This window comes from Dreissena polymorpha, chromosome 10 (assembly GCF_020536995.1).
Source record: "Dreissena polymorpha isolate Duluth1 chromosome 10, UMN_Dpol_1.0, whole genome shotgun sequence".
Lineage (NCBI taxonomy): Eukaryota > Metazoa > Mollusca > Bivalvia > Myida > Dreissenidae > Dreissena > Dreissena polymorpha.
In genome coordinates this window covers 33,361,019-33,382,301 of record NC_068364.1, presented here as the reverse complement: position 1 = coordinate 33,382,301, position 21,283 = coordinate 33,361,019, and the positions used below count along the sequence as shown (strand labels likewise).

The following is a 21,283-nucleotide window of genomic DNA, read 5'->3' as shown; positions in this document are numbered from 1 at the left end:
ATTGGTCTGAACAATTATGGCATGTAGGCTCATTTTCTATTAATAGCTTGGAATGCCCCAGGGAGTCGCTTATTTTCAATTAATAACTGGGAATGCCTCAGGGAGTCACTTATTTTCAATTAATAACTGGGAATGCCCCAGGGAGTTGCTTATTTTCAATTAATAACTTTGAATGCCCCAGGGAGTCGCTTATTTTCAATTAATAACTGGGAATGCCCCAGGGAGTCTCTTATTTTCAATTAATAACTGGGAATCCCCAGGGAGTCGCTTATTTTCAATTAATAACTGGGAATGCCCCAGGGAGTCGCTTATTTTCAATTAATAACTGGGAATGCCCCAGGGAGTCGCTTATTTTCAATTAATAACTGGGAATGCCCCAGGGAGTCGCTTATTTTCAATTTATAACTGGGAATGCCCCAGGGAGTCGCTTATTTTCAATTAATAACTGGGAATGCCCCAGGGAGTCGCTTATTTTCAATTAATAACTGGAAATGCCCCAGGGAGTCGCTTATTTTCAATTAATAACTTGGAATGCCCCAGGGTGTCGCTTATTTTCAATTAATAACTGGGAATGCCCCAGGGAGTCGCTTATTTTCAATTAATAACTGGGAATGCCCCAGGGAGTCGCTTATTTTCAATTAATAACTGGGAATGCCCCAGGGAGTCGCTTATTTTCAATTAATAACTGGGAATGCCCCAGGGAGTCGCTTATTTTCAATTAATAACTGGGAATGCCCCAGGGAGTCGCTTATTTTGAATTAATAACTGGAAATGCCCCAGGGAGTCGCTTTTTTTCAATTAATAACTGGGAATGCCCCCGGAGTCGCTTATTTTGAATTAATAACTGGAAATGCCCCAGGGTGTCGCTTATTTTCAATTAATAACTGGGAATGCCTCAGGGAGTCACTTTTCTGCGTCAACTTGCAAAACATCACTACGTTCAATATCAAGGGCTATTTTTGTTTGGGGGGGGGGGGGTAAGGAGACAAATGTCATGTAACAATTTATTTTCTAATGATAGACATTTTTGGTTCGCTACATGTATTTTAAATCTGCATGATGAATGAAGTTACAGTTTGGAAAAGCTTTTTTATTACAAAATTAAACCTTGGACCTATAAGTATGATCATGACCTTTTAGGAAGGAATATGAGTGTTTCACTTGTTCACTTGACACACTTTATCATTTTAGTGGTAATTTTTGGTAAAATATTATAAAATTACGTTATATATGACATGTTTAGAGTCAAGAAAAATGTGATACCTCCCAATTCAACATTTGACCTCAATGTGTGATCTTGAACTTAGAGCTCCTGAAATGGCTGCACAAGCAACCCATTGTCATATAATGGTGAAGTTGTGAAATTGCATTATTGAAACATCCTCTTTTTACTGTATGGTTAGAAAGATGTTTTACCAACATCAATTTTATATGTTTCTTTCAATTTTAATACATGTGTTAATAGTAAACAATTTGTCTCTTCAAATAATTTGAAAATTTTAAGTCGCCGTGGCATAGTGGATCAGGTGTCCGCCCTGCGATTGGGAGGTCACGGGTTCGATCCCTAATGTGGGAGCGTTCTTTAGATCTCCCCCATAGACACCAAGGAAACGGACTCGAGAGCGTTTCAAATAAGCCATAGGCTGTCTATGCAATCGAGCTTTAAAAAAAAGGTTTAAATTAATAAATATTTTAAATGTTTGCTTTCAAAATTAATTGTATTTTGGTCTGAAGTTAGCAGACTGTTTTCTTAACAAGCCGCACACAATTTAAGAAACATATGAGAAAAAAATGTATTTGTCATTTCAGAAAAATAACATATTTTCGTCTAGTTGTGATTCAAAATTAATATGTCACTCATTCAAAATTCACTTTTTAACAAAATCTTGCCATTGAAACTGACATCATATCATTCTTAAAAAAAACTAACTAAAAAATAAATATTTGTGTGTAATATTTGTGTGACCTACAAATGTAGGTTGCCGTGGTGTAATGGATATGGTGTCCCCCTAGCGACCGGGAGGTCACGGTTTTGATCCCTACCAAGAGAGCGTTCTTTAGATCTCCCCCCATAGACACCAAGTACTGGTTCTAGGCCCAGGAAACAGACTCGAGAGCGTTTATATAAGCCTAAGGCTTTCGATGCAATTGAGCTTAATAAATAGATTTAAACTAATATTTGTGTGATGTGTATTTAGTACCTATGTGTGTTCTGTATCTTAGTGGTGTTACTTACATCAACTCAAAAATGTGCTTCTTAAAAACTAGCTGATCAGTAAAAAAAAATTATATTATAATATTAATTTGATATATGTATAACTGTATAAACATATTAATAAATACAAATACTTAATAATTATTTTTTTGTGTTAATTCATATGAAGTAAAAAAAAAACACAGAGATATGGCACTATGAATACTCTTCCACTGGAGAGGCAAATTTGCTGCAGACTTATGTATGTAAACACATTATATAAGAAATATGTCAGAAATAGTTGGCTCAAAGTAGGCTCGCAAAAAAATTTACTTTTCGGGTCCCACTACTTTGATTCATTCAGTTTGAATGTAGCAATCTGCACAGGCTAATCTGGAACGACACTTTACGCACATGCATTAAGCCCCAATTTTGTAGAACAATGCTCTTAGATATCCTCTTTTGCAGTCTGCACAGGCTTATTTGGAACGACACTTTACGCACATGCATTAAGCCCCAATTTTGTAGAACAATGCTCTCAGATATCCTCTTCTGCAGTCTGCGCAGGCTAATCTGGAACGACACTTTACGCACATGCATTAAGCCCCACTTTGCTAGAACCGATGCTCTTATATATATTCTGTTGCAGTATTAGTGGGAGGACAGCACATTGTCCGACCAACATGAAATGGTATATAGCCCCACTTTGCTAGAACCGATGCTCTTATATATATTCTGTTGCAGTATTAGTGGGAGGACAGCACATTGTCCGACCAACATGAAATGGTATATAGCCACATTAGGGCAGCACATTGTCCGACCAACATGAAATGGTATATAGCCACATTAGGACAGCACATTGTCCGACCAACATGAAATGGTATATAACCACATTAGGACAACACATTGTCCGACCAACATGAAATGGTATATAGCCACATTAGGACAGCACATTGTCCGACCAACATGAAATGGTATATAGCCACATTAGGACAGCACATTGTCCGACCAACATGAAATGGTATATAGCCACATAAGGACAGCACATTGTCCGACCAACATGAAATGGTATAAAGCCACATTAGGACAGCACATTGTCCGACCAACATGAAATGGTATATAGCCACATTAGGACAACACATTGTCCGACCAACATGAAATGGTATATAGCCACATTAGGACAGCACATTGTCCAACCAACATGAAATGGTATATAGCCACATTAGGACAGCACATTGTCCGACCAACATGAAATGGTTTATAGCCACATTAGGACAGCACATTGTCTGACCAACATGAAATGGTATATAGCCACATTAGGACAGCACATTGTCCAACCAACATGAAATGGTATATAGCCACATTAGGAGAGCACATTGTCCGACCAACATGAAATGGTATACATCCACATTCTGGGACAACTGAGCTTAATGCATAGGTGTAAGGTATCGTCCCAGATTAGCCTGTGTATTCTGCACAGGCTAATTATAGGGATGTTATTTTAAATTTTTTGAATTTCTTATTTATAGAAAGTGCCTTTTAAACAAAATTCAGACTAGATGGAGAGTCTTATACCTGATTAGCCTGTGTAGCCTCTAAGAGGACATATTGCATATAAAGTATCGTCCCCGATTCAGTGTTTGACACTAACTATTGTGAGTAAGGAGTTATTTGGATTCCCTTTTTCTGAAATGTTGGAATCCGACCATACTTAAGGAAGTCCAAAAATTATGACATTTTGTATACCGTATTTGTCGGTTTATAACACATCTTAACCATAAATTGTTAAATCCTCTTTCTCGTTTGGTTTCCAATCGAAGTTCAACGTGACTGCTGTTCAATCGTTGTTGTCATTTGTTATCTCAGATTGCAAAATTACTTTACACATGCCAGTAATATTTAAGCTAATTATTGTAAATCAGAAAAATATCATTTTCTATAATGCATTTATATATGCTTGCTTGTTGAGCTTCGGGATTTGTTGTAACAGCCCATTGCTTTTTACATGTTTCCTATAGTAGGTAACATAATATAACAAAGCCAACTAACTGCGACAAAGACTCTGAAATTATTGATTGATAGTGATATGTGGTTATTTACGCACAACTGATTCACAGTCGTTCCCATCCTCAGTGCCTAGAGACCGTTAAACGTGCACAATTACAGGCATTGTGATGATGTTTATAGTCATTAGAGACTGATCAGCGAAAGCTAGTTTTACAATCAAAAATATCTTAGTAAAAAACGACCAAGATTGGGTTGATTCAGGGTTCGAGAGTTGCTCTTATTGCTACTTGCAAGCACTTCGACAAGGAAGGAAAATACATAATTTCGATTGTTTTGTTTTGTAAATGTGTTTAAGCAGATGGATGAGTTGCTTTTTATCGGATGTTTAAATGTGCTGATATTCTGATCTCGCGATACGTGATTTTTCCATATTTCACAGATGATTCCGTTGTTGTAAGTGTTTAACCCAGGCACATGATTGGAGAACAATTATTAGAAGAAAAGAGGAAAATTATTTTAAGTTGCACACCAAATATCAAACCCCTGACCCTTGCGGTTTGAAAGAAAATTATTTTTGAAGTTATCGATATTTACTATACAAGTCTTTATAAATGATTATTCCCTGCCTGGATGTGGCAAGTTTTGACCCCAGGGGGCATTAATTGAACAACTGTAGCAGTGGACTTTAATAAAACATTACATGCAAAATAACAAGCCTCTGGGCCCTGCTGCTTTAGAAAAGATTTTCAAAGTGCTCACTAATGCATATAATTAAACAAGTAACCCATAGGGCTGGGTTAATTTTAACCCAAGAGGGATGATTTTACCAAAGTTATTACAGGACCAGTATACGATGTTAAACAAAAAAATAAATCCCTGCCCTAACGTTTAAAGAAAAAAACTTATTTTTATATGTCTTAAAAAATGTCTTCATCGTATGGCGTGGCCAGTTTTTACCCGAGGGACGATATCAAAAAAAATCTTGGTAAAGGACCACAATAAAATGATACCTGCTAAAACCAAACTTCTTGGCCTTGGGGTTTCAGAGAAGACATTGTTTAAGTATTTGCTCCATACATAACAAGCAAGTAACCATAAAAGAGGGGCAAATTTTCACTCTAGGGTATTATCAAACACACATTTAAACACTTCGGACAAACTGAACGATTAACAAGAGTAACTTCTAAATAATTCCACCCTAAACTACTTTCACCTTAAGTCGTTTTTGGAACGGGTAGAATCAATTGCGTATTTAGTTAAATATCATGAGTACAATGTTTCTGATTGTTTCATGATGCTTTAACAGAACATTTAAATTCTAGATTGTTTAAAGTGTAACCCGCATAAGGAAAACGTCTAAGCCCACTGGTACTCATATTTTTCAGTAGACCTGAACCCTTTTCAAACTCGGAAGATATACCATTTACAAAGCGTTCGAAGCAAGTTCCATGAGGATTTGGTAAACATGTTACTTCGGGAATGTTAAGAAATTTATCATTTAATTTGACATGGTAACCAAGTTTTTGAATGCAGTTTTGTAATTTTCCCAATTGTCATTTAGACCAATCTTCTTACAAAGTTTTTTATAAATTGAAAATAAATATAATCTCTAGTGCTAACAATGTTTATGTTGATAACGAATCATGTAGAAAAAAATGTGCAAAATGTAATCACAAAAGCTCACTGTAAGCAAGTTGTGCTCCTTAGATCTAATAAGGACCCTTGCTAGGTACATCTCAGTAAGATATGAGAGAGCACTGTGAACAGGGTTTTTATTTAAAAAAATTGTAAACAGACTGGGGTCCTTTCCGTTCCAAGTCGTTTCACTAAAACTGGTAAATGAAATTTCATTTTTTGCTTACATAAACTATACAATTGACAATAAAAGTTTCATCATTATAATACAAGTATAAACAATTCATCTTCTGAAAACAAACGTGTAGACCAGACAGGGGTTTTCATGGAATAAAAGAAAAATAATGTTCAAGTGCATAGTCACAATGATGGTATTGTTCTGGTTTTGTACATGCTTCCGACATCACTTAGTTTTAATTGAACTATTCTCACTATCAATATACCAGCTGTCTATAATCTTCCTTGTTAAGAGGAACTCTTTATAGCTCTCAAGCACTGGTTGAATTGTGCGGTTATGACTTGGTATTAAAAACTTCCTTCTTCAGTATGTAGAGAGTGAATATTAAATTATTACAATTTTAATGTAGCCAAAAAATGCAACTTCAGGTTTTATAGACAGTGTTCGACAATAACCTTTTCTGAGTAAGATATTTTTAACAGACATTCTGATTTTGCGAAACGATGGGATTTTTTTTTATATGATTCAAAGATGATTTTGAAGGAGTCCGACGGACATCTTTGACACAAAAACAAGGAGTCCGAGTCTCATTTCCTGAAGTCCCGGACCACCGGACTCCCGTTAGTGTTGAACACTGAGATTAGCCTGTGTATTCTGCACAGGCTAATTACGGATGTTATTTTCAATTTTTTTATTTTTAGAAAGTACCTTTTAAACAAAAATTCTGACTAGATGGAGAGTCTTATCCCTGATTAGCCTGTGTAGCCTCTAAGAGGACATAGTGCACTCATGCATTTAGCACTGTTTTCCCAGAACATGATCCATTAGCCTGTGTAGCCTCTAAGAGGACATATTTCACTCATGCATTTAGCACTGTTTTCCCAGAACATGATCCATTAGCCTGTGTAGCCTCCAAGAGGACATATTTCACTCATGCATTTAGCACTGTTTTCCCAGAACATGATCCATTAGCCTGTGTAGCCTCTAAGAGGACATAGTGCACTCATGCATTTAGCACTGTTTTCCCAGAACATGATCCATTAGCCTGTGTAGCCTCTAAGAGGACATATTGCACTCATGCATTTAGCACTGTTTTCCCAAAACATGATCCATTAGCCTGTGTAGCCTCTAAGAGGACATATTGCACTCATGCATTTAGCACTGTTTTCCCAGAACATGATCCATTAGCCTGTGTGGCCTCTAAGAGGACATATTTCACTCATGCATTTAGCACTGTTTTCCCAGAACATGATCCATTAGCCTGTGTAGCCCCTAAGAGGACATATTGCACTCATGCATTTAGCACTGTTTTCCCAGAACATGATCCATTAGCCTGTGTAGCCTCTAAGAGGACATATTGCACTCATGCATTTAGCACTGTTTTCCCAGAACATGATCCATTAGCCTGTGTAGCCTCTAAGAGGACATATTGCACTCATGCATTTAGCACTGTTTTCCCAGAACATGATCCATTAGCCTGTGTAGCCTCTAAGAGGACATATTGCGCTCATGCATTTTGCACTGTTTTCCCAGAACATGATCCATTAGCCTGTGCAGCCTCTAAGAGAACATATTGCACTCATGCATTTTGCACTGTTTTCCCAGAACATGATCCATTAGCCTGTGCAGCCTCTAAGAGGACATATTGCACTCATGCATTTAGCACTGTTTTCCCAGAACATGATCCATTAGCCTGTGCAGCCTCTAAGAGGACATATTTCACTCATGCATTTAGCACTGTTTTCCCAGAACATGATCCATTAGCCTGTGTAACCTCTAAGAGGACATAGTGCACTCATGCATTTAGCACTGTTTTCCCAGAACATGATCCATTAGCCTGTGTAGCCTCTAAGAGGACATAGTGCACTCATGCATTTAGCACTGTTTTCCCAGAACATGATCCATTAGCCTGTGTAGCCTCTAAGAGGACATATTGCACTCATGCATTTAGCACTGTTTTCCCAGAACATGATCCAATAGCCTGTGTAGCCTCTAAGAGGACATATTGCACTCATGCATTTAGCACTGTTTTCCCAGAACATGATCCACTCTGTTGCAGTCTGCGTGGGAGGACAGCACAGTGTCCGACCAACATGAAGTGGAGGCAACAGGCGGGTGGTCAGTGCCACCGTCGGCAGTCAGCCAGACCCGGTCGGCAAGGAACCTGTCGGCGGACTCGCAGAGTCACATGAAGGGGCAGCAGAAACTTGCTACGACCACTCCAACATCGTACAAATGTAAGTATGTGGATTTTTGTGTAAAACTTGTTGAAGGTAAAGGGTGAGTTTAATATTGATGATGGTACATCTTCAGTGGACTTACCCCCCCCCCCCCCCCCCCCCCCCCCCCCCCCCCGATCACTGAGATATGACCCGTCCATTTACACTCGGAGCAGTATGCAGCCACAGCATATTGGCTTATTTCCCTCACAGGTACCCATTTACACACTTGGATGGAGAGGAGCAATCAGGGAATACTTTTGTGCTGAGAAAAATTCCAGTGTTCTTAGAGTGATTGAACCAGGAACCTTCTGATTCCTAGACCAGCGTCCTGCCACTTGACCCCTGTTCCCAAAAATAACCAGCCTAGCGTATTCAAAACCTATTTACATATCTAACTATATACTTTTTTAATGCATGTTTTCCGCAATTGCAAGTGCGCTAAGCGGAGAACAGTTAAATTGGTATAATGCCTTAGAATGGGAAAAGGCCCAATTACAACATCAGTGATTTTTTGCCCAAAATTATGTTTTACAGGCTGTTTCCACATTGCAAAAAGTAAAATTTTCTAAAAATCTGACCAAATTTCCCCCAAAATGATGCAAAACTTTTCCAATCAACTCAATTATTAGTTAGTTGAATTAATCTTACAGCGAAATAATTCCGTAGCAATTATTAAAATAAATTATAAAAGCAATAACACATACAAACAATTGGAATACTGTTATTTATAATGATATTTTCCCCAATTTCATGGTTTATCACGCTATCTTTCCCTATCCAAAAAGCACAGGCTGTCAAGTATAAAGCTGGTCAATTATGTATATTAATGGGTTTATCATCTTTACACTGGTCAATTATGTATAAACACTGAATAATTATGTTTATGACTAGTTAATTATGTATATACACTGGTCAATTATGTGTATGAATGGTCAGTTATGTATTCGTACTGATCAAGTATGTAATGAATGGTCAATTATGTACACTGCAACGCGGATATATTGCGATTGGTGGGGTCCAAAGATCGCGAGCGCGATATATCCAGAGCAGGATATAACTCGAGAAATGCCTAACTTAATTGTACTGTGGTTAATCTGTCAAATTTTCCCAGTGTTTTTTATATCTTATACGGCGCTGCTACATTTGTATAGTAATAATTGCAAACCAATTCTACAATAAGCACTTTCATAACTACATACGTATCTGTATTTATCATAAAAACCAAAATGTAAATCATATTTTTTATTTTCATGTACGATTGCTAGCGAATCAGCTAAAAAGAATAATTCTTGCTGTCAAAAACATATAAAATATAATTCAAATTTACCCTTTACCCTTATAAATAGTCCTAATGAAGGAACTGAAACAGCGTAACGGTAACGATACAGCGTGTTTGAATGATATTTTATTAAGAGGAAATGTCAATGCCACATAATTTGCGAGACAAAGCAGTACTTTAGTTGAAATGTACAATGAAACTTTTAATGGAAATTTAATTATCTCAATGTTGTACCCGCTACGAAATTTTTATTTACAAATAAATACACCCAGGCTAATTTTCGCGCACTTTTAATCAGGACAAAGAAATGCATGACCTGTATCAAAATCTAACGATTTATATACCAGTAAACTGCCATTATTACCTTTGCAATGACACTAATTGGTTATTTCTTAAGTGTTTAAAACAACCCCAGCAGTGTGTAAACAACACTGTCACTTTTCAACTGTTTTTCACGCTTCACTGCGTGCCATAGTAAGCCGCAAAATATAGGGTGTTAATACTAGCTAGAACCGTTTTTTTGCTTAAGTTAGCGAATTCTCAGTCTGAGATTAAAACATGTCATTAAGTGATTATGCTCATTGGATTTTTGGGAGCCATAGCCAACGCGCGATATATTGGACAGCGCGATATACCGGTCTGCGATATATTGGCGTTGCATTGCATATACACTTGTTAAATATGTGTATTTAACACATAGTCACACTAGTCAGTTATATATAAACATTTGTCAGTTATGAATGTAGAGTGCTCAATTATCTTAAAATGCTGGTCAATTAAATATCATCATCAGTCAGCTATGAAAACTCTCTGGTCAGTTATGTGTTAACACATTAATTGTGTGTATGCAATAGCAGAAATTGTGTATATGCTCTGATAACTTGTGTACATAAACTGGTCAATTATGTATATAAACTGTCAAATTGTGTATATATACTTGTCATTTATGTTTATACATTGGTCAATTGTGTATATTCACTGGTCAATTGTGTTTAAGCACTGGTCGATTATGTACATACATTGGTCAATTGTGCCTATAAACTGGTCAAGTATGTATGTGCAATGTTCTGTGATATGAACATCAGTCTTTGAATGTTGACAAGTAAGTCTATAAATGTTGATTTATGTAAAAAGTGTACATTGAATAATTAATGTAAGAAGTCTATATGAGTTAATGGTAATAGGAGAAAGTCTATAGTGATTGATGGTTTTAAAGTCTGTATTGGCAAATGAATAAGAGGCTGTATTAGATTATGAATTCAAGTCTATATGAGCCGCGCTTTGTGAAAATGGGGTTTTATGCCTGTGCGTAAAGTGTCCCCCCAGATTTGCTTGTGCAGTCCGCACCGGCTAATCATAGACAATACACTCCGCCACAACTGGATTTTTGCAAAGAAGAGACTTTCATTAAACGAAAATTATCATATAGGTGGACAGTGTTGCCCATGATTAGCCTGTGCAGACTGCACAGGCTAATCTGGGACGACACTTTACACACATGCATATAACCCCCTTTTCACAGAGCTAGGCCAAAATCTATTGATTTATGTTAAAAGATTCCATTGAATAACTGATGAAAGTCTATATGAGGTAATGGTAATTAATGAAAGTCTATGTAGAATAATGAAAGTAAAAAGTCTGAAGTTGATAATTAATGATAGACTATACAAGATAATTAATGAAAGAATGTCTATATAGAATAATGAATGTAAAAAGTCTGTATATGATAATGAATGATAGACTATATTAGATAATTAATGTAAGAAAGTCTCTATAGAATAATGAATGTAAAAGTCCTTATGTGATTATAAATGATAGATAATAATTAATGATAGACTATACAAGATAATTAATGAAAGAATGTCTATATAGAATAATGAATGTAAAAAGTCTGTATATGATAATGAATGATAGACTATATTAGATAATTAATGTAAGAAAGTCTATATAGAATAATGAATGTAAAAGTCCTTATGTGATAATAAATGATAGATAATATTAGATGATTAATGTAAGATGTCTATTATAGATGATTATGAATTAAAGTCTATATCTAATAGTTTATTTGAAAAGTTTCTCCGGGATTATGAATGAAAGTATGTAGCCGTTAATTCTGCAAAAGTTGCGCAGTTGATTTGCATAAAATATTGTATTTCAGTGAAGGTTATTTCTCCATCAGCATTGATTCTGACTCCTAATATTCAAAAATTTAAAGAAGGTAACTACAGGCTATGTAGAGTTTGAAAAGGGTGATGGATCTTTGGGACCTTGTTCATTTGTGCTTTATTTGTTAACAAGTCTATTGTCTTTTTATCCTACAGCAAAATGATTTTATAGCAGAAAACTCTGGGGGTCTGATGAACGTGTGCTTTATTTGTAAACACGTAATTGCAATTGTCTTGTATATGTCTGACATTAGTTTATGTTTTGTTTTTTGTCTGTTTGATATTTTTTGCAGTGGATTTTTTTTTAAGTTTTAAGGTGGAGTTAGTAAGTTTGATGTAAATGGAGTAGTAATGTTTTTTTATGCTTTCCAGTGGTTTATAGAGAAATATCAGTGAATTATAACTGATAATTTCACTGTTTCAAACAGTGACAATTAACAGTGAATATTATCAATAATTTCCACTGTTTTCTGTGAAATGACGTCATTTTTAGCTCGACTATTATATTTGAAATATTTATAGTGGAGCTATCCTACTCACCCTGGCGTCGGCGTTTCCGTTTCCAGTAGCTTTAGCGTTAGTGTTAGCGTTAGGGTGCAAATGTTAAAGTTTTCGTACAACCCCAATTAATTTCATTGTCCCTTGACATATTGCTTTCATATTTTGCATACTTGTTAACCAACATGACCCCAACCTATAAACAAGAGCAGAAAACTCTAGCAAGCATTTTGTCATAATTATGGCCCCTTTTCCACTTAGGATATGCAGCAAATGTTAAAGTTTTCGTACTACCCAATTTATTTTCATTGTCCCTTGACATATTGCTTTCATATTTTGCATACTTGTTAACCAACATCACCTCAACCTATAAACAAGAGCAGACAACTCAATTTAGCATTTTGTCATAATTATTGCCCCTTTTATACTTAGAATATGCATGTTATTGATAAACCTATGTTAAAGTTTGCGTACTACCCCATATATTTCCTATATTCTTTGACATATTGCTTTTATATTTTGCATACTTGTTTACCAACATGACCCCAACCTATAAACAAGAGCAGACCACTGTATCAAGCATTTTTACATAATTATGGCCCCGTTTTCACTTAGATATTTGAACATTTTGCTTAAATTGCCATAACTTCTTTATTTATGATCACATTTTATTATTACTTTGACAAAACAACACTTACCTGAATACCGCAATGGATTCCACCCAAACAATGCCCCACGCCCCTACCCAGAATCCCTCCCCCCCGTAACCTCCTCCCCCCTAAATTGTATTTTTTTATTTTTTTTCAAACATCTAATAAATTACCCCTCTCCCCCCCCTACCCCGCCCCCTACCCCTCCCCCCCCCCCCCACCCCCGAAAAAATAAATATATTTTTTAAACATCATCTAATAAATTACCACATCCCACATTATACCCCCTCTCATCCCACCCTACCCCCCCCCCCCCCCAAAAAAAAAATATAATAATTTTGTTTTCCTTTTTTAACCAGGTTTTCCGAAGGAAAAAACTGGTTATTAGATTGGCGAATGCGGGCGGGCTGGCTGGCTGGCTGGCGGGCTGGCTGGCGGGCGGGCGGAACAAGCTTGTCCGGGCCATAACTATGTCGTTCATTGTCAGATTTTTAAAATCATTTGGCACATTTGTTCACCATCATTGGACGGTGTGTCGCGCGAAATAATTACGTCGATATCTCCAAGGTCAAGGTCACACTTTGAGTTCAAAGGTCAAAAATGGCCATAAATGAGCTTGTCCTGGCCATAACTATGTCATTCATTGTGAGATTTTAAAATCATTTGGCACATTTGTTCACCATCATGGGACGGTGTGTCGCACGAAAGAATCACGTCAATATCTCCAATGTCAAGGTCGCCACGACTAAAAATAGATTTTAAAAAAAAACAAACTTACAAAGGGGGTTTATTTTGTTTGTTCATTTCAAAAGTTCAGTTTGAGTTTTCTCCCTTTATCAGATTTTTTTTTCACAATGAAAACCTGGTTTTGTGACAATTTTGTCCCTTGTTTATTTTTGAAAGATCGTCTAATAAATGACTACACCCAACAATATACTTTTTTTTTCTTTTTTATTTTTGAAAGATAGTCTAATAAATTTCAAGCATTCAAATAGTCGAGCGCGCTGTCCTCTGACAGCTCTTGTTTTACGAAATGACGTCATTATTCCAGCGAAATTCTTTAGTTAAACTCTGTATCAATGTATATTTACTGTGAAAAAAGCAAACATAAAAAGAAAATTTGTTGGATTTGGTGAAATATCGATTTTTATTCACTCATCGTGAATTAAAACCGATAATTTACTGAATCCAACAAATATCCTCTATGTTTTTAATGTTTACCTGGGTTTTGGTTCGCATTTACCATAATCTGTCAAAAAAACAGAAAACAATGGGAAAAAAAAACAACTTGTAATCAAAGATAAACATTTTTACTTTTAAGTACTTGCAATAACAAATCAACTGAGTGCAGTATTTCTTATATGTATTTGAGCTTTGCTCTGGGAAAATGGGGCTAAATGCAATATATGCGTAAAGGTTAGTCCCACATTAGACTGTGCAGTCTGCACATGGGGCTTAATGCAATATAAGCGTAAAGTGTAGTCCCACATTAGACTGTTCAGTCTGCACATGCGTAAAGTGTAGTCCCACATTAGACTCTACAGTCAGCACAAATGGGGCTTCATGCAATATATGCGTAAAGTGTAGTCCCACATTGGACTGTTTAGTCTGCACATGGGGCTTCATGCAATATATGCGTAAAGTGTAGTCCCACATTAGACTGTTCAATGGGGCTTCATGCAATATATGCGTAAAAAGTAGTCCCACATTAGACTGTTCAATGGGGCTTCATGCAATATATGCGTAAAGTGTAGTCCCACATTAGACTGTTCAGTCTGCATGGGGCTTCATGCAATATATGCGTAAAGTGTAGTCCCACATTAGACTGTTCAGTCTGCACATGCGTAAAGTGTAGTCCCACATTAGACTGTTCAGTCTGGGAAAATGGGGCTTTATGCAATATATGCGTAAAGTGTAGTCCCACATTAGACTGTTCAATGGGGCTTCATGCAATATATGCATAAAGTGTAGTCCTACATTAGACTGTTCAGTCTGCACATATGGGGCTTCATGCAATATATGCGTAAAGTGTAGTCCCACATTAGACTGTACAGTCTGCACATTGGGCTTCATGCAATATATGTGTAAAGTGTAGTCCCACATTAGACTGTTCAGTCTGCACAATGGGGCTTCATGCAATATATGTGTAAAGTGTAGTCCCACATTAGACTGTTCAGTCTGCACAATGGGGCTTCATGCAATATATGTGTAAAGTGTAGTCCTACATTAGACTGTTCAGTCTGCACAATGGGGCTTCATGCAATATATGCGTAAAGTGTAGTCCCACATTAGACTGTACAGTCTGCACAATGGGGCTTCATGCAATATATGCGTAAAGTGTAGTCCCACATTAGACTGTTCAGACTGCACATACGGGGCTTCATGCAATATATGCGTAAAGTGTAGTCCCACATTAGACTGTTCAGTCTTCACAATGGGGCTTCATGCAATATATGCGTAAAGTGTAGTCCTACATTAGACTGTTCAGTCTGCACATATGGGGCTTCATGCAATATATGCGAAAAGTGTAGGCCTACATTAGACTGTTCAGTCTGCACATGGGGCTTCATGCAATGTATGCGTAAAGTGTAGTCCCACATTAGACTGTTCAGTCTGCACATATGGGGCTTCATGCAATATATGCGTAAAGTGTAGTCCTACATTAGACTGTTCAGTCTGCACATATGGGGCTTCATGCAATATATGCGTAAAGTGTAGTCCCACATTAGACTGTACAGTCTGCACATGGGGCTTCATGCAATATATGCGTAAAGTGTAGTCCTACATTAGACTGTTCAGTCTGCATATGGGGCTTTATGCAATATATGCATAAAGTGTAGTCCTACATTAGATTGTTCAGTCTGCATATGGGGCTTTATGCAATATATGCATAAAGTGTAGTCCTACATTAGACTGTTCAGTCTGCAGATGGGGCTTCATGCAATATATGCATAAAGTGTAGTCCTACATTAGACTGTTCAGTCTGCATATGGGGCTTCATGCAATATATGGATAAAGTGTAGTCCTACATTAGACTGTTCAGTCTGCAGATGGGGCTTCATGCAATATATGCATAAAGTGTAGTCCTACATTAGACTGCTCAGTCTGCACACATGGGGCTTTATGCAATATATGCATAAAGTGTAGTCCTACATTAGACTGTTCAGTCTGCAGATGGGGCTTCATGCAATATATGCATAAAGTGTAGTCCTACATTAGACTGCTCAGTCTGCACACATGGGGCTTTATGCAATATATGCATAAAGTGTAGTCCTACATTAGACTGTTCAGTCTGCATATGGGGCTTCATGCAATATATGTGTAAAGTGTAGTCCTACATTAGACTGTTCAGTCTGCATATGGGGCTTCATGCAATATATGCATAAAGTGTAGTCCTACATTAGACTGTTCAGTCTGCATATGGGGCTTCATGCAATATATGCGTAAAGTGTAGTCCTACATTAGACTGTTCAGTCTGCACATATGGGGCTTCATGCAATATATGCATAAAGTGTAGTCCTACATTAGACTGTTCAGTCTGCATATGGGGCTTCATGCAATATATGTGTAAAGTGTAGTCCCGCATTAGACTGTTCAGACTGCAGATGGGGCTTCATGCAATATATGCATAAAGTGTAGTCCCACATTAGACTGTTCAGTATGGGGCTTCATGCAATATATGCGTAAAGTGTAGTCCCACATTAGACTGTTCAGTCTGCACATGCGGAAAGTGTAGTCCCACGTTAGACTGTTCAGTCTACACATGCTTATGGCTTTATTTTAAAAAGAAGTCATTTCTTAGCATACGTGGAAAGTGTCATCCCAGATCAGCCTGTGTGGAATGCACAGGCTAACATGGGGCAAAACTTTATGCACATGCATTTAACTACAATTGGCCAGAGTGGGGCTTATTTTAAAAGGGTCAGCTTGTGTTGTACCCATGGGTTAGATTAATGGATTTTCCTAACTCTAGCATATTCCACAGTAAGTATAAAGGGTCAGCTTGTGTTGCACCCATGGGTTAGATTAATGGATTTTCCTAACTCTAGCATATTCTACAGTAAGTATAAAGGGTCAGCTTGTGTTGTACCCATGGGTTAGATTAATGGATTTTCCTAACTCTAGCATATTCCACAGTAAGTATAAAGGGTCAGCTTGTGTTGTACCCTTGGGTTAGATTAATGGATTTTCCTAACTATAGCATATTCCACAGTAAGTATAAAGGGTCAGCTTGTGTTGTACCCATGGGTTAGATTAATGGATTTTCCTAACTCTAGCATATTCTACAGTAAGTATAAAGGGTCAGCTTGTGTTGTACCCATGGGTTAGATTAATGGATTTTCCTAACTCTAGCATATTCTACAGTAAGTATAAAGGGTCAGCTTGTGTTGTACCCATGGGTTAGATTAATGGATTTTCCAAACTCTAGCATATTCCACAGTAAGTATAAAGGGTCAGCTTGTGTTGTACCCATGGGTTAGATTAATGGATTTTCCTAACTCCAGCATACTCCACAGTAAGTATAAAGGGTCAGCTTGTGTTGTACCCATGGGTTAGATTAATGGATTTTCCAAACTCTAGCATACTCCACAGTAAGTATAAAGGGTCAGCTTGTGTTGTACCCATGGGTTAGATTAATGGATTTTCCTAACTCTAGCATATTCCACAGTAAGTATAAAGGGTCAGCTTGTGTTGTACCCATGGGTTAGATTAATGGATTTTCCTAACTCTAGCATATTCCACAGTAAGTATAAAGGGTCAGCTTGTGTTGTACCCATGGGTTAGATTAATGGATTTTCCTGACTCTAGCATATTCTACAGTAAGTATAAAGGGTCAGCTTGTGTTGTACCCATGGGTTAGATTAATGGATTTTCCTAACTCTAGCATATTCCACAGTAAGTATAAAGGGTCAGCTTGTGTTGTACCCTTGGGTTAGATTAATGGATTTTCCAAACTCTAGCATATTCCACAGTAAGTATAAAGGGTCAGCTTGTGTTGTACCCATGATTTAGATTAATGGATTTTCCTAACTCTAGCATACTCCACTGTAAGTATAAAGGGTCAGCTTGTGTTGTACCCATGGGTTAGATTAATGGATTTTCAAAACTCTAGCATACTCCACAGTAAGTATAAAGGGTCAGCTTGTGTTGTACCCATGGGTTAGATTAATGGATTTTCCTAACTCTAGCATATTCTACAGTAAGTATAAAGGGTCAGCTTGTGTTGTACCCATGGGTTAGATTAATGGATTTTCCGACTCTAGCATATTCCACAGTAAGTATAAAGGGTCAGCTTGTGTTGTACCCTTGGGTTAGATTAATGGATTTTCCAAACTCTAGCATATTCTACAGTCAGTATAAAGGGTCAGCTTGTGTTGTACCCATGGGTTAGATTAATGGATTTTTCAAACTCTAGCATATTCTACAGTAAGTATAAAGGGTCAGCTTGTGTTGTACCCATGGGTTAGATTAATGGATTTTCCAAACTCTAGCATATTCTACAGTCAGTATAAAGGGTCAGCTTGTGTTGTACCCATGGGTTAGATTAATGGATTTTCCTAACTCTAGCATATTCCACAGTAAGTATAAAGGGTCAGCTTGTGTTGTACCCATGGGTTAGATTAATGGATTTTCCTAACTCTAGAATATTCTACAGTTAGTATAAAGGGTCAGCTAGTGTTGTACCATGGGTTAGATTAATGGATTTTCCTAACTCTAGCATATTCCACAGTAAGTATAAAGGGTCAGCTTGTGTTGTACCCATGGGTTAGATTAATGGATTTTCCTAACTCTAGCATATTCTACAGTTAGTATAAAGGGTCAGCTAGTGTTGTACCCATGGGTTAGATTAATGGATTTTCCTAACTCTAGCATATTCCACAGTAAGTATAAAGTTTATTGAATTAATGCAACCTCATAAAACATGTACCAACAGTAACTTAGCCATGTTTGTACATAAAGCATTAACTTTAGTCAAAGAAACCTGAAAAATATTATTGTGATTAATTGTGTTTTATGTATTACTCAAACTTGACTTCCAGCTCTCTTGTAGATTTGTTTGCGGTGTTTGTTATGTTATCATTGTTTAATAGATTGTAAATGCAGAAATCCAATTGTCTTAGACCTTTTCCTGTATTGATACTTTATTTAACAACTTCAATACCAATCTCATTTCATGCCTTTATATATGTTACTATGTTTTGAACATGTACACTCATGGACTGTATGCCTGTACATATATTATATTGAAAAAACATATTTGTAATGTTTCCCAGTGAAGAGCAGGCGCATTGAGCTGAATCGGGTTGACCTTGAAATTCGAACGCCGGAGGTCAAGCAAAAACATCGAAAGTCTGGGAAAAAAAGCATAGAAAAGAAATCTCAGGAAACACCAAGTCTTCCAGCTGAGGAGAACAGTAACGTCCAAGAAAAGGTATAGCAAAATAAATAAACTGTCTTGTTTCCTTTTATAAAAGGTAAGCTCAAATATAGAAATTGTCTTTTTAACGTCCAAGAAAAGGTAAGGCAAAATAAAGAAACTGTCTTGTTTCTGATTGCATCCAAGAAAAGGTAAGGCCTAATAAAGAAACTGTCTTGTTTCTGATAGCATCCAAGAAAAGGTTAGGCTAAATAAATAAATTATCGTGTTTCCTGTATAAAAGGTATCTTGTTTCCTGTTTAAAAGGTAAGCCCAAATGAAGAAATTGTATTTTTTTACGGTAAAGAAATGCCTAAATAAAGAAATTGTCTTGTTTCCAGATCCAAGAAAAGGTAAGGGCAATTACACAGAAATTGTATTGTTTCTAGAAACAAAGGCAAGGCCAAATAAAGATGCTGTCTAGTTTCCCATAAGGTAAGGCTAAAGAAGGAAACCGTCTAGTTTCCCATTACCTGACACAACAAAGGTAAGGCTAAAGTAAGAAATTGATTTGTTTCCCTTCACTTAACACAAGAAAAGGTAAGGCAAAATAGGGACATTTTCGTATTTACTGTCCAAGAAAAAGTAAGGTCAAGTGAAAATGGTCTTGTTTTATGTAAGATAACATAAAATAAATACATTGTCTTGTTTGCTGTTTTGTTAGGCCAAATAAATTGATTTTATTTTTTCCCGTAAGGTAAGGCCCAATAAAAAAAATGGTCTTGTTTCCTGTATAGTAAAACATAATAGAGAAATTGCCTTGTTTCCTGTCAAAGAAAATATAAGGCAAAGTAAAGAAAGTGTCTTGTTTTCTGTACCAAGTAAAGGTAAGGCCAAGTAAAGAAATTGTCTGGTTCCCTGTTCCAAAAAAAGGATGGCAAAATAAGGAAACTGTATTGTTTCCTGTCCTAAGGCAAGGTAAGGCAAACTAACGTAATTGTCTTGTTTCTCCTAAGTTAAGGTAAAAAGAAGACATGCATTAGTTTCCTGTCCAATGAAAGTTCAGCCAAATAAAGAAACTTTCTTGTTTTCTGTCCAAAAAAAGGCCAAATAAAGAAATTGTCATGTTTCCAGTTTCCAAGAAAAGGTAAGGCCAAATAAAGGAATTTTATTGTTTTTCATGTTTGCTAATAAAACTAGTCAGATGGGGATCATGCAGGTTAAGTGTCACTAAACAAGAAAAACATACTTGTTTAGCTTACTGATAAGTTTAGTTTGAAAAAAGTTTGATTTCCATTGTTCTTGTTCTGTTTATTACAGCACTCGCCTGCGGAGTTTGTGAAAACAGACCTTATTGAATTACATAAAAATTATTCAGATTTCCATTGTTCTTGTTCTGTTTATTACAGCACTCGCCTGCAGAGTTTGTGAAAACAGACCTTATTGAATAACATAAAATTATTCAGATTTCCATTGTTCTTGTTTTGTTTATTACAGCACTCGCCTGCTGAGTTTGTGAAAACAGACCTTATTGAATAACATAAAACTATTCAGATTTCCATTGTTCTTTTTCTGTTTATTACAGCACTCGCCTGCGGAGTTTGTGAAAACAGACCTTATTGAATTACATAAAATCATTCAGATTTCCATTGTTCTTGTTCTGTTTATTTCAGCACTCGCCTGTGGAGTTTGTGAAAACAGACCTTATTGAATTACATAAAATTATTCAGATTTCCATTGTTCTTGTTCTGTTTATTACAGCACTCGCCTGCAGAGTTTGTGAAAACAGACCTTATTGAATTACATAAAATTATTCAGATTTCCATTGTTCTTGTTCTGTTTATTACAGCACTCGCCTGCAGAGTTTGTGAAAACAGACCTTATTGAATTACATAAAATTATTCAGATTTCCATTGTTCTTGTTCTGTTTATTTCAGCAGTCGCTTGCAGAATTTGTTGAAACAGACCTTATTGAATTACATAAAATTATTCAGATTTCCATTGTCCTTGTTCTGTTTATTACAGCACTCGCCTGCAGAGTTTGTGAAAACAGACCTTATTGAATAACATAAAACTATTCAGATTTCCATTGCTCTT

The 21,283-nt window shown here is 36.6% G+C and overlaps 1 protein-coding gene across 2 annotated transcripts in view; it reads left to right on the top strand.

The window, feature by feature from the left end:
- The window catches only part of LOC127847191 (uncharacterized), a 214,989-nt gene that overhangs the window by 131,229 nt on the left and 62,477 nt on the right, over window positions 1-21,283 (top strand). For both annotated transcript variants that reach the window (XM_052378915.1, XM_052378914.1), the window contains exons 31-32: window positions 8,074-8,251; window positions 19,104-19,261. In XM_052378915.1, the coding sequence (XP_052234875.1) occupies window positions 8,074-8,251; window positions 19,104-19,261 (336 nt within the window). The remainder of the gene's footprint in view (window positions 1-8,073; window positions 8,252-19,103; window positions 19,262-21,283) is intronic.